Below are 12,190 nucleotides of genomic sequence, written 5' to 3'. Positions count from 1 at the left end.
GCCAGGGCCGGGCTCTGCAGCTGCAGCGGAGCCATCCAGCCAGCAGCCCCTCCTGCAGAGCAAGCACAGGCAGGCACCAGGCAGCGGTCATAAAGCGGTGTGGTGCACGGCACCACCCTGAGCCCAACCTTGGGGACTTCCCCGGCACCACCTCAGCTCTGTAACCCGCACCAGAAACCCCAAAAGGGATGGCAGGGGCTCGGCAGGTGGCTGTCAGCCTGGGGCTGCCTGGACTAAAGGCAGAACTCGCATGAGTTTTAACAACGCCATTACCAAAACCCCAAATGTCTGCAGCTGCTCCTGTCCTCAGCCCTTCGGTCTGCGCCCGTGTGAGCGCAGGGCAGCCGTTGGTGTACCCACGACTGAAACTCCGGAGTTTTCCAGTTCGGGCTGGCACGAGTCTGCACACTGCTTGGGGTCAGGAGGCAGGCTGGGAAGCGGCTAGGCAAAAACAGAATTAAGACCAAGAAAAGTCAGTAAATAGCAGGAACCCTGGAGGAAGCTGCGAGGGGATTGTTTGGGGGAAGAAGCGGTGTCGTTTGCCTTCCTTTCAGGCACGTAAAGAGGAAAGGCAAACAGTTCTGGGAGAACTGGGCCAGAGCTGCAGCGCTGAACTGACGGTGGGTGAATGCCCTGAGCTGTGTTTGTGAACTGCGGGTGATCCGAGCGCTACGCCTGGACTTCAACCCCTCCAGCCAGCGGAACAGAAGGTGTTTCTCCTGCTGGCCTTGTCCTCTGCAAACCACCCGGCTGCCTCCGACTTTCTCTGGGCTGAGCTGAATCCCAAGCACCCTTTGGGCCCCGGGAGGCGGTTTCCTCTGGAGCAAACAGCACCGGGGTGGGACAGCTCTGGGCTGGGCAGCTGCAAAAACAGCTCAAAGATTGCAAATCCCTCGGGCTGAGCTACCGGAGAGCCCTGACTGCAGCCTCGTGCTCATGAGCCATGCAGGGAAAGTGCCTGCCACCAGGGACATGGGGACCAAACCCAACAAATATTTCCTTGTCTCCATTCTCAGCAAACATCTCCCTGCCCAAGCTCTGGAGGAGGCAGCTCTGGAGGGTGGCAGGAGATGAAGGTCCCTTGGTTTGTCACACCCAGGTCACATCTGGAGAAGCTGTTTCAGTGCTGCCACCCCTTGGAGCAGCGGCTGCCAGCACACCCAGTGCTGCACCCAGGGCTGCACCCAGCTGCAGCTCCCTCGCTGCTGGCTCTGGGGCTGTCCCCAAGCGAGCAGCCAGGCTGGGGAAGGGGGCATGGCTGCTCCCCTCCACCCATGGCTCAGAGCAGAGGCAGAAGGGCTGGAGCCGAGAGAAAGGCTCCTGCAGTGCCGTGGGACCCAGCGAAGTGGCTCCTTTCCTAACGTAGAGCCAACTCTTCCTTCTCCCAGCCTTTAAAAACAAAACCTCAAAGGCCCGCAGGCTCTGCAGGGCTTCCCATGTGTTAAAAGCTTCTTCTGGTCTTTTGTCTAGCACCAGCTCTTGGCTTGGCCTTTGCTAATGACAATCGCAGCTCAGATCGCTCAGGAAACGGCCCAGGCTGCAGGATGGCTTTGGAAGGAGCACTGAGATAGCAGAACCCCAAGGAGGGAAACAGGCACGAGGGATTCACATCAGTTTTGCTTACTTTGAAGAGAAGCCTCCACTCCTCTGTCACTGCTAAGGACCAGGCTGTAAACCTTCGGGGAAAATTAATCTGCTTTCTACCCCATGAGCTGCACTGAAAAATAAATCCTTCAGTAGCTCAAGGTGTGGACGGGGAGGTTTCCCTAGCACAGAGCAGCGTGGGTCTGCTCCGATCAGAGCCACCGAGCTTCCTGAACCCTGAGCCAAGGAACCTGCTGGCAGTGGGGTGCTGCAGACTGCGGCACTGGGTGCTACTGGAAGCACTGGTCCTGTCGCAGCAGGGAGTGCTGCTTAGCACGGCGAGGCCACGTGCGCTGCATGGTCTCGGGGAGAGGCTCCTGGCAGAACCGAGCCCAGCAAACCCAAAGTCTCTGGGAAAAGGAGGGTGCTGAGTCATGCTCCCTAAAGGAAGCACCCAGGCAAAAAAAAAAAAAAAAGAAAAAAACAACAAAAAAACCCAACACATTTCTATGCATTTAGCTGGGTAAAGGGACTTGTATTTCTAAGATCTCTTTGGCCACCACGTCAGATCACCCAACAAAACACTCGGCGCTGATGCTCGGAGCAAAAACCACTCCAGCAGCAGCTGAGACAGCTCGCTCAATGGCAAACGACCTTCAGCAGGCAGCCAGACTGCAGTCATCCCCTGGGCAGCAGTGAGCAAGGCAAGCCAGGATCAATGCCCGGTCAATGCAGCAATCCAACGCCCCAAACCAGGAGAGGCACAGAACACGAGACTGACAGCGAGAGAGGGAGCAGCTACGAGATCACAGTTCTAAAGGCAAAGATTTCAGATGTTTCTAGGAACAGCAATGACCTTGCAGCAGGCGTTTCGAACAAACCAGCTAGTTTGGGGCAGGGGACGAGCTCCTGCGCTGTGCACACACAACCCAAAGCATCCAAACAGCTCTGGTGGGCGTTCAGGAGACCCGAGGGAAGCAGGAGCAGCACCGTGCACCGCTAAGAGCTGCTCTGCACCACCCGACCTGGGCAAACTCCCTCGCAGGGAAGATCAGCCTCCTCCAGGAAGCGCACTGCAGGAATTCAGGTAGAAAGGACAGAGGACAGAATAACGTGGCCCAGGCTTGCAGGAGGAACTGGCAGGGCAGCTTAGGAGCCGGTGGGGACAGCAGTGACACAGCCACGTCCCAGCACGGTGCCAGAGGCTGCTGAGCACGCTGCTGTGAGCAGCCTTTGCTCTGTTCCCCTGGGGCCCCGACAGGCTGGTCCAAGGGCTGCAGGATCAAAGCATCCTCTCTGGCAGACCCTTTCCAGCTGCAAAAAGGCAGCATTTACCTTTTTATGGGTTTTAAATCCTTCCAGGACACATCTCTGCAACGAACGCTGCCTGCTGACAGAGGGAGGTCGGGTTGAGCTGCAGTCGTTGACCAGAAGTGGGACAGAGCCAGCAGTCACAGCACCTTCTAGCAGGAGGTTTCTACGCCCCCGGGGGAACAAGTTGGAAATTCTCCCCCCAGGCTCAGCTTTCCGAACATCGCCCGTTGGGTTTCCCTACATGCAAACAGGCACTTCCCCTGAGCATCCCTTATTTGCATCTGGCTTTCCCACGTCTTACACGCCCGCTCTGCATTCAGTCCAGGAAATAATCCCCCCGTGCACACAACTGCTCCCAGCTGGACAAAATCACCTCCGTGTTCATGCTGCTGGGAGGGCAGAGACCTCCCCTGCACCAACCGCCCTCCTGGCCCCTGCTCCCCCAGCACCAGTGCAACGTGAACAGAACGTAAGAGACAGAGCCTGGGTAAAGAGCACACCTTCTGCTTTATAAAAAAAAAAAAAAAGACTGAATCAGATTTTAAGGGTGAGGACTGCAAAAGAATCCCACTAGACACCACAGGTGCACCAGCTTCAGGGACCAGGGGATTGACAGTGTTCCACCTGAGGGTTTTTTTTTTTTTTTTTTTTTTTGGTTTGTGTGTGTTTTGCAAGTTAGATCCATACACATTCACTCGTGGTACACAGACTAAACAAAAAAAATGGGCCACTGCGTATGTAGTAGGCATCGGTGGCTCTTTGCACGTCCGTTCTCACCCCCTCGTCTCCAAAGCTCCGCCGCAGAGCTGCGTGTCAGTGTGACCCGTGCCGACGCCTCGGTGCACAGGTCTAAGTAAACTTGTCCAAATTATGTATGTACAGCTCCGTTTGGAAGCAGGAAGCCCAGCGGGTCCGTCGGTACACGCAGCATTCGAGGAAGGTCACCAAACACAGCTCATCTGGGAGTCCGGGGCTGTCCTGGCCTCGCGTCTCTTCTTGCATGAACAGGGTTTTCACAAATGGCCAGCTTTAAAAACAAAGCAGGGAGGGGAAGCCAAACCAAAGTCTCAGTCTCTCCCCTTTATTGTCAAAATCTCTCCAGTCAGTGTCTCAAGGTGTGGTCTCCGAAACGTCCATGATTTATGAAAGCATGCTCCGAAACGCGAGCAGTTTACAAAAACAGGCTCTAACAGGGACTTAAACTGTACATTTCAAAGGGCTTTGGCCAGTTAAATAAGCTTGACTGCTTACGTAAGGAACATAATCCTCTCCCCCCACCAACACCCGTACCCAACCTTTTGAAGAGTAATCACAGGCTACGAACTCAAGGCACATTTCAGTTCAATTAAGGCACATTTCAGTTCAATTAAGGCACGAAAACATGGTCCACACCAAAGCACGGGACCTATTTTGGTTTCCCCTCCCCAAAAAAACAGCGGGTGTGTTTATTCCATTACCGGTAAATTCAACTAAGCATTTTCTAGTCCCGTCCAAGGCCACCCGAACATATAGCCAAGTCCCATGGCTTCTCATGTTTACTTTACGATAACCAAGTGGCAGCAGCAGAAAGATAGGGCTTCCTCGTGCTGCAGCCCTCAAGGTCGCCTGGCTTCGTGCCCTCAGGTTGGCAAATCCACATCTTATGCTCGTTATTGGCTCTTAAAGAAGAGCAAAGGGAAGGAGAAGGCTCTGAGTGCCCCCAGGGGAAGGCAGGACCAAGCAGCTCCTCGCAGACCCTTTGGAGATGCTCTCCAAGGGAGGCTTTCCTTCAAAGCGAGCCACTTTTAAGGGAGTTTCTGGCAGAACAGTCAAACAGCCCAATTCTTAATCACAAAAGCCTTCAAATGAACCGATTCTCTCATTCACCTGCCATAACCCAAGTTCAAGGCTCGCCCCAGCAGTCAGCACCAAATGACACCGAGCCCGATGGGGAAATGCAGAGGGCTTGGCAGCTGAGTGAGAAGAGCTGACTGGCGTGCAAGCCACAGGTCACCACGTGCAACTAGAATACCTGGTGCTGGTAGTTCACATCAGATTGGCAGCAACTGGGAGACGAGCGGGGTAGCAGTCCAGGCATCTCGCCACCCTCCAGTTGGCACTGACTGTCTTGGGAGACACGCCAAGAGGCCAAAGGTTAAACGAACCACCTTACCTGAACCTTCTCCTTACAAGGCAGCGGGAGATGACACCGCTGAGGTGTCACCAGGAAGGTGGCAGGAGGAAGAAGGCGTTATCTGGCCACTGCAACACCACGGACAGAGGACTTAACGCTCCCGGGACCACCAACCCAGCCCCTTGGCACAGAGATCTGGGTCCCTAGAGGGCAGATGCTTGGCTTTCGCCTCAGCACCATCACAATCACAGAGACACCATCTGATTATTCCCTCCCCAGGTTAACTTAAGCAACGCCAGAAAGCAAGAACTGTACAGCAAATTCTCAAAGCAGGGAAAGACCTGGGCCACTGGGCTTGTTGAAGCTAAACGTGAAGATAGGAAATAAAATCACAGAGGCACAAGTTATCCAATACTTCCTTGTCCATCTCCTCCCCTGGGCACACATTCCACCTCCCAAGTTCATCAGCTCCACAGTTCACTTCCTTGATGTTCTACATTGTCCAAAAAAAAATAAAAATCCAGTGAAACTCAGACAGCAGAAGTAGTTTGGCTTCAACAAAAGGATAAGGGTAGACTGGGGGGGGGGAAAAAAAGTGACATAGCATGCCCCATATTGAAAGAGGAGAAAGCTGACGGCAGCAAAGCCTCGCAATGCCTGCCTGCTGCTCGGGTCCTTTTCCTTAACAATACACCTGAAGCAGAGGTGCTCCAGATGAGTCAGTCTCTGTGTCTTGGAAAGAGGAATCTCTGCTTGTTGGAGAGCCTTGGAGAGGAAAGAGAAGAGACGGTGACATTAGACAAGGGCAACTGTAGCAGCCAAGTGCCTGGCAGTTAGGCAAGCAGCTGCCACAAAAGGCTTTGTGTATCATGAGGGAGGAGAAAGCCACACAAAGCCCACAGGCAGGGATCAACCCTGCCTGTATTGTGGCCATCTCCAAGGAGAGATCTGTTATTATGCAGGAGAAAACTTGTCTTTTAGCCCTGGGCGGCTCTTTGGAGTGGAGCCTGCACGCCGTGAGGATCAGGGCTGAGGGGACAGCCAGTCATCCTGCCCCGCTCCCCTTTTGCACAGTTCTTTGTTCTCGTATAACCCAGCTGTGACCTCCACTGGACACACCCCAGGTACAGCCCCAGACTTTGTCAGGGTCCTGGCAGCTCTCGGGGCGCTGTGCACAGAGAGCACCCCACACGGGGGTGTCCTTCCCTCTAGGAGGACCCAGAACCTGGGCAGACCCCAGCCTTCTGAGCCCCCTTTTGCTCCCAAAGCTCCCAAAAATGACACACCTTACGGTAACCCAAGAGGCAGGTGCCAGCTCAGCCTTTGCAGGCGGTGCAAACCAAAGGTGCTCGTAACAGGAGCAGCTCAGGGAGCCCCCCGACTCCTGCCAGACCCCTTCCCTCAGCAAGGTCTCTGCAGCCGGGCACGTTACCTGCACTGCTGTGCCGCCTCATGTTCCTGGCCATCACGTCCGCCGGCGTTTCCTCCGATATTTGCACGGCCAAGTCTGGAAGGAAAAAACCAAGAGGGCCTGAGACAGGAAACGGTGACTCAGGAGCGAGGTTACCTGTCAGGGAACGCCAGGGTTCTCCTTCAGAGGGCACCACCCGCAGGTAACAGGAGAGGCAGCATCTTATTCCCCAGATTGCTTCCACCTTTGTCTCGGTAATCTGAGTTTTATAGCGTGCAATCACCAGGAAGTAACAGCACTGACTGTTAAGAGAGGAAGCACGACAGCCAACCCGTTCCCTCCATTACTTCTGGGTGTCTCCTGGCTCCCCGGACTCAGCTTGTCAAGGTCTTTCTACAACACATTCTCCTGTTCTAGAGGTCAGTCAATTCAGGCTGCCCCAGACAAGGAGAATATCCTTGGAATAGCCACGAGGCACTTACTCTGTGGCCACAGCCCTCCCCTCCTCCTTGCAGGGCTCTTTACTACTTTGTCCTTGTCCCCCACATGCAGAGGAAGTCTCAGCTCCAACACAGCCCTCTGTCACAGCGGTCGGAGAGGGGAATTAGCAGGAACGTTGCTGGAACACGGGGAAGAGAGCCAGCACGGTAACTGGACATCCTCTGCAATAAGCCAGCTTGTCTGGTCATACCAGTTACGTTTGACTCACAGTCCTTCTGCCTAGCTGAGAGGTTCGGAGGAAAGCCAGAATCGTTGCAGAAGCAGCAGAATAAGCGCTGCACTGCTCGGTGCAGGCTTTCCTAGCAGTGACAGGTACTACACCAAGAAATCTGCATCGCAACGACTGGCGAGAAGCAGAGGTCTCATAAAGATCTCCGTTCACCCACCTGGGAAGAGAAACCCAGCCTGAAGACAGGCACCAGTTCTCAACCCTACACCACTACCACATCCCCAGGGCTTTGATTAAATTGCCCTGCTGTAACGAAGCTGTGAGACCAAGGGACCTGCACGTACCATCTTGGCTGATGACCGTGGATTCCAGCATGGTTTCGTTGCCGCTGTCCGGCGCGTTGCCTCTGCTGGACTTCTCCTCGTGGCTCTGGCTGGCTGGGACAGAAATGTGGGGCCGGACCCTGCTTTTTCGGGTGCTGATGCGTATGATGCCTCGGACCAGCCTGCACTCGGCATCCTGCTCGTCCAGGTTGTAGTCCTGAGTTATGCTATTGATGAGGTCCGAGATCTTGTTGGTCTTCTCCAGGAAGACCGTGTCTGACGTGCACTTGGCCAGCTCGTCGATCTGGTGGACGCTGAAGAGCTCCGTCAGCTTCTTGAAGATCAGGACATCGATCTCCCTGCTGGACATGGAGCCGTTCAGCTCGCTGATGTCCAGGTCGGACTCGTGGAAGGAATAATACTCCTCCGAACTCCGGTGGCTGCTAGGGAGCGGTGGCTTTTCTATGCTGTTCCTGAAGGGCTTCTCTGGCAGCAGCTCCTTGAAGTACGATTCGGATTCCAGGTGGTGGCTGGGGCTCCTGTTCTGATAGACAGGAATGCCCTTCAGTTTGACATCCGGGTAACTGAAGCTGCTGCCCATGTGGGACTTTTTGATCTGGTTCCCGTTCTTCTCGGTGGGAGAGACGTTGGCAGGGCTGTTGGGCAGTCGCCCGTTATAATCTCCGTTCTTCCCATCATCGGTGGAGGTCTCAGCGGGCCCTGGGTAGGGGATACAGACACTGCAGTCCTGAAAGCAGCCCCCACAGGTCACTATACAACACAAAACGGCCTTGTACGTGTTCCAGGCCTGAGACAGAGAGGAACAGCAAAAGCTCTGGCTCGGGGGAGCCTCTGCTGAACCAGAGATAAAGGTAATTGTTTCTGCCTCTCGCCCGTTGGAGTCCTTGAGGTCAGCTTTGCGACCTTTCCTGTCCCGCATCTGCTGGGCTCTGGTGCGGCCCTGCTTGATTTCAGGCGTGGAGCCGCTGAACACCTCCAGGCTGACATCGGACGATTCCTTGGATGCTCTGGTCCTCAGGGGCACGGCCTCCTGGTAGGGCTGGTTCATCTGCCGGTGGCTGTTCAGGTCGGGGGGGAGTCCTGCTTTCCGGCCCAGCATGGCTCACCGCTCAGGCACCTGGAGAACGAGAAGGCTTCGAGTCAAACAAAGTGTGTCTGGCTGCCCCCAGCCTCACCTTAGCGAGCTCCTGGTCAACAGAGAAGGAGCTAACCTTCAAATTCCGTGATGCCTGAGCTCAAATCTCAGTTATTTACAGAAACGTTTTGCATTAGAGCTCACTCATTCTTATCTGTCACACAGACAAGGCAGCCACCCTGTGTTTCAGAGCTCCCTGACTCCTACAGCTTCCCTGCTTCCTTTCAGCAGGTGCGGGAAGGAGATCTTTTAGTGGAGCCCCTTTGAAAGCATCAAATTCCCCGCAGTCTTCAGGAGAGGTGTTCCTAAGGCAGCTGAAGAAGGCAGGCTCCAGAGGCGCTGCTTCCAGGAGATAACCGAGCAGCACAGCTGTAGGTGGAGCTGACTGGCAGGCTCTGAAGAGAAAGTCTCTCCTTTTTCTCTCCTTTTAACCAACTTCCCCTTTGCCTTGCATTCTTTGGGACTACGCCGGGCTCTGACAGCACTTACCCATTTCAAAACACACTGTGCCCAGGAGGAGCTGACAGGTAATCAATCATTGTGCAAGCTGCCAATTCAGGCTCCAGGTTATTTGATGCCATTCGAATTTGGAGGATTTGGCAATGATGGCATTACTAACAGGCTGAGTTTTGCCACTCACGGCCGTGTTACAACAAAGGCTTCACCAGGAAAACTGCTGCCTGCATCTGGATCACAGATCTTGTCAGCAAGTCCACCCGAAATCACACCTCATGGGAGCAAAACCTTTACAGAGCCCTGCCGCAGGAATCCTAGAGCGAGCTGTTTTTCTCCTTGCCACCATTCTACCACAGCTACCCCAGGTGTGGACACAAAATAGTTTCACAGGCTCCTGTTATCACCCTGCACAGCTCCCACAGGCAGAGGCTGGCACACGAAACCTCCCCATGACGAAGAAAGCTCAGCAATGCCAAAGGAAGTCAGGTCAGGGCTGGCGCTCTCCACTTTTATTGCTGGTGCTTTTATCCCAGCCTGTGCCGGGCCCCTAAATTGTCCACGGTTCCTAAGCTTCTTGGCTAGCACCGCTTTCACCCCCAAGAGATCCTTTTCAATACTAATTAGGCTAATTAATAAACAGCGAGAGCCCAGACGTAGCGTAAGTGGTTTTGGACTGCGCCTGCTGCTCCGCTCTGTACTTTCTATGGGGCACCTCAAGCATGAATAAGTAAATCTGCCCTACCTCAGAGCGGGCTGTGCAGGCAGCGTGACACTGCGGCTGCAACGCTGCCCCCACCAAGCAGCAGATGCAGACTGAGAACACTCCCCAGGCGGTTATATCACACCGCTGCTTTCCAGGAACCTGCTGGCTCCATCAGTTTATAAGAATTCGTAAGTAGTGCATGTCCCAGGAGCTCCCTTCGCACATTCCTGGGTGATATGCTAAACCTAAAAGCCCCAGAAGCTCCAAGCTCCAAGAGACTCTGCACCAGTGGAGTTTTCATTGCTCTCACTTCAGAACAGTTTTATTTTTTTCCTTGGCTTCACCATTTGTGTAATGAGGTCCAAAATTTAAAAGCAAACAAAAAATATCTGAGCTGATCTAATCGCAGAAACACTTTCTGGGATCTTTCTCTTAATAGGGAGGTCTCGTCAACAGATCTAATGTGTGCACTGCCCATGAAGAGCAGCCATCATTTATGGAAGGAAATATAACATCCTGAAATTTCGAGGCATCTTTGATGAAGGGAATGATCTCAGCTCTGCAGAATAAGACCACCACAACACCCGTTTGGAAGTGTCCCAGTGAGCAGGTCCAGAACACAACCCATCGATTCGGCAGGTTCCTCTGGCCCAGGCACCGAAACACGCGGCCAACAGCTCAGCACAGCCACAACCACGCTCCTGGGCTAAAACCCACTGCCAGGCTGATACTCACGGGATCGCCGGGAGCTCTCTGCTCTCTCGCAGGCACCTATCCCAGTCGGGAGGAGCTTTCCAAATTGCTCCAGCACCAGAGGAGCGCTGGGGGAGCCGCAAGTGGTTTGCGCGTCTGAGAGTTAGCCGGGGTCTAAGATCTTCATTGTTCAGAGGACAGGATTTCCTTCGAAAGTTTCAAAAAAAAAAAGCTAAATTAGGTTGTGAGGACGCTCAATAAAGCCACGCTGGTTTGCCAATAACCACAGTGTCCCTGTTTTTAGGCACTAGGGAAGTCAAAGCAGGCATTGCAAAATGGGCCAGAAGAGCTAAATTCAGGATTTAGGCATAGATGGAACTTCTCTGAGATCTATGGATGCTGAATTCAGGATTTAGGCATAGATATGGCTTTTCTGAGATCTGTGGAAGCAGCAACACCTCGTAGCTCTCCCAGCCAGCCCCATCAGCAGTGAAAGCTGCCCCACGAAGTGCCAGCTCAGCCCCTGGATGGAGACCCTGGCTCGGAATAACACAGCCACTTCCCCGTGCCCCCACGTCCAGCCTCCCCCCTCAAGCCCTGACCAAACCCAAGGAGGCACCGCCTCGCACCGGGCCCCTCCACCCCCCCCCCAGCACCCCCCCATGCTCCAGAACACGGGGCCGGAGCAGAGCTCCTGGTGAAGGCACCCGAGGGGCCGCTCCTCTGCCCACTGGGACACCCACGGGGCCTGGCTGGTTCCCCACTGGGCTGGGGTTACAGAGCCCCTGGGGGGTGGCCTGCAGGCTCTGCGGGGCTGGGCACGGCCTGGCTGGTCCCGGTAACCGGAGACCCCCGGGGAGAGCCTGGAGCCCACCGGGAGAGGCCGGAGCTCCTCGGGGCAGGACCGGGACCCAAAGGGGATGGACCGGGGCCCACCGGGGGGAGACCAGGGGAAGAACAGGGACAGAACGGAGACCCCCGGGGCCCACCGGGGGGAGACCGGAGACCCCCGGGGCAGGACCGGGGATAAACCGGAGCCCCCCGAGACCCACCGGGAGTGAGACCGGAGCCCCCCAGGGCCACCCCCGCCGCCCCCCAGCCCCTCACAAGGCCCCGTGAGGGCCGCGGGCAGCTCCCAGCCGCCAGCCCCGGGCCCGGCGGGGCCGAACGGGACCGAGCCGTGCCCGGGAGGAGGCGGAGAGGGGGCTCAGCCTCAGGGGGAGCAGGGCACGGGACGGACCCCGGGGCAGGGCGGAGCTGGGGAGCGGCTCCCGCTGGGTGCCGGGCCCGGGGGGGGCCGGGGGGGGCCGGGGGCAGCGGCGGGGCCCGGCCCGGCCCCGGTTACCTGCGAGCCTGGGAGCGGCGCCGGCCCCGCCTCACCTGGGCCAGGTGCGCCCACGTGACCCGGCCCGACGGGGCGCCGCGAGGGTCACAAAAGAGCCGCTCGCGAAGCTGCCCCTCAGCCACCCCCCCCCCCCCCCCCCCTTCAGTGTCAGCCTTGTGGGGTCCCAGGGATTCCCCCCCCCACCCCGGGATCCCTCTCCCGCACGATCCCTGGGTGCAGTCGGAGTGTTTGGGTCCTCTTCTTGTCCGCCGGGACAAGGGAGGCAGGGATATGCCTGGGGGGGGTAGCCTGATGGCCACTGAGGTCACAGTCACAGTTTGGGTTGGAAGGGACCCCAAAACCCACCCAGAGACCCCAAAGGCTGCCCAGAAACCCAAAAGCCCAACCAGGGACTCCAAGGCCTACCCAGAGACCCCAAAGCC

The 12,190-nt window shown here is 56.0% G+C and overlaps 1 protein-coding gene across 3 annotated transcripts; it reads right to left on the bottom strand.

Moving 5' to 3' along the window:
* Positions 1-3,383: 3,383 nt before the first annotated feature.
* Positions 3,384-11,882, bottom strand: KDF1 (keratinocyte differentiation factor 1). Of its 3 annotated transcripts, none has more exons than XM_068657749.1 (5): positions 11,769-11,882; positions 10,466-10,630; positions 7,437-8,553; positions 6,444-6,518; positions 3,384-5,776 (listed from the first exon to the last, which is right to left on the bottom strand). In XM_068657749.1, the coding sequence occupies exons 3-5, from the start codon at positions 8,533-8,535 to the stop codon at positions 5,694-5,696; spliced, it is 1,257 nt and encodes a 418-aa protein (XP_068513850.1). In that variant the 5' UTR covers positions 8,536-8,553; positions 10,466-10,630; positions 11,769-11,882; the 3' UTR covers positions 3,384-5,693. The 3 variants fall into 3 exon arrangements, with proteins under 3 accessions (XP_068513850.1, XP_068513853.1, XP_068513852.1); XM_068657752.1 differs by lacking the exon at positions 11,769-11,882 and adding an exon at positions 11,413-11,762; XM_068657751.1 differs by lacking the exon at positions 11,769-11,882 and adding an exon at positions 11,476-11,762.
* Positions 11,883-12,190: the final 308 nt, after the last annotated feature.

This window comes from Anas acuta, chromosome 21, assembly GCF_963932015.1.
Source record: "Anas acuta chromosome 21, bAnaAcu1.1, whole genome shotgun sequence".
Classification (NCBI taxonomy): Eukaryota; Metazoa; Chordata; class Aves; order Anseriformes; family Anatidae; genus Anas; species Anas acuta.
This window is presented reverse-complemented; position numbering and strand designations above follow the sequence as displayed.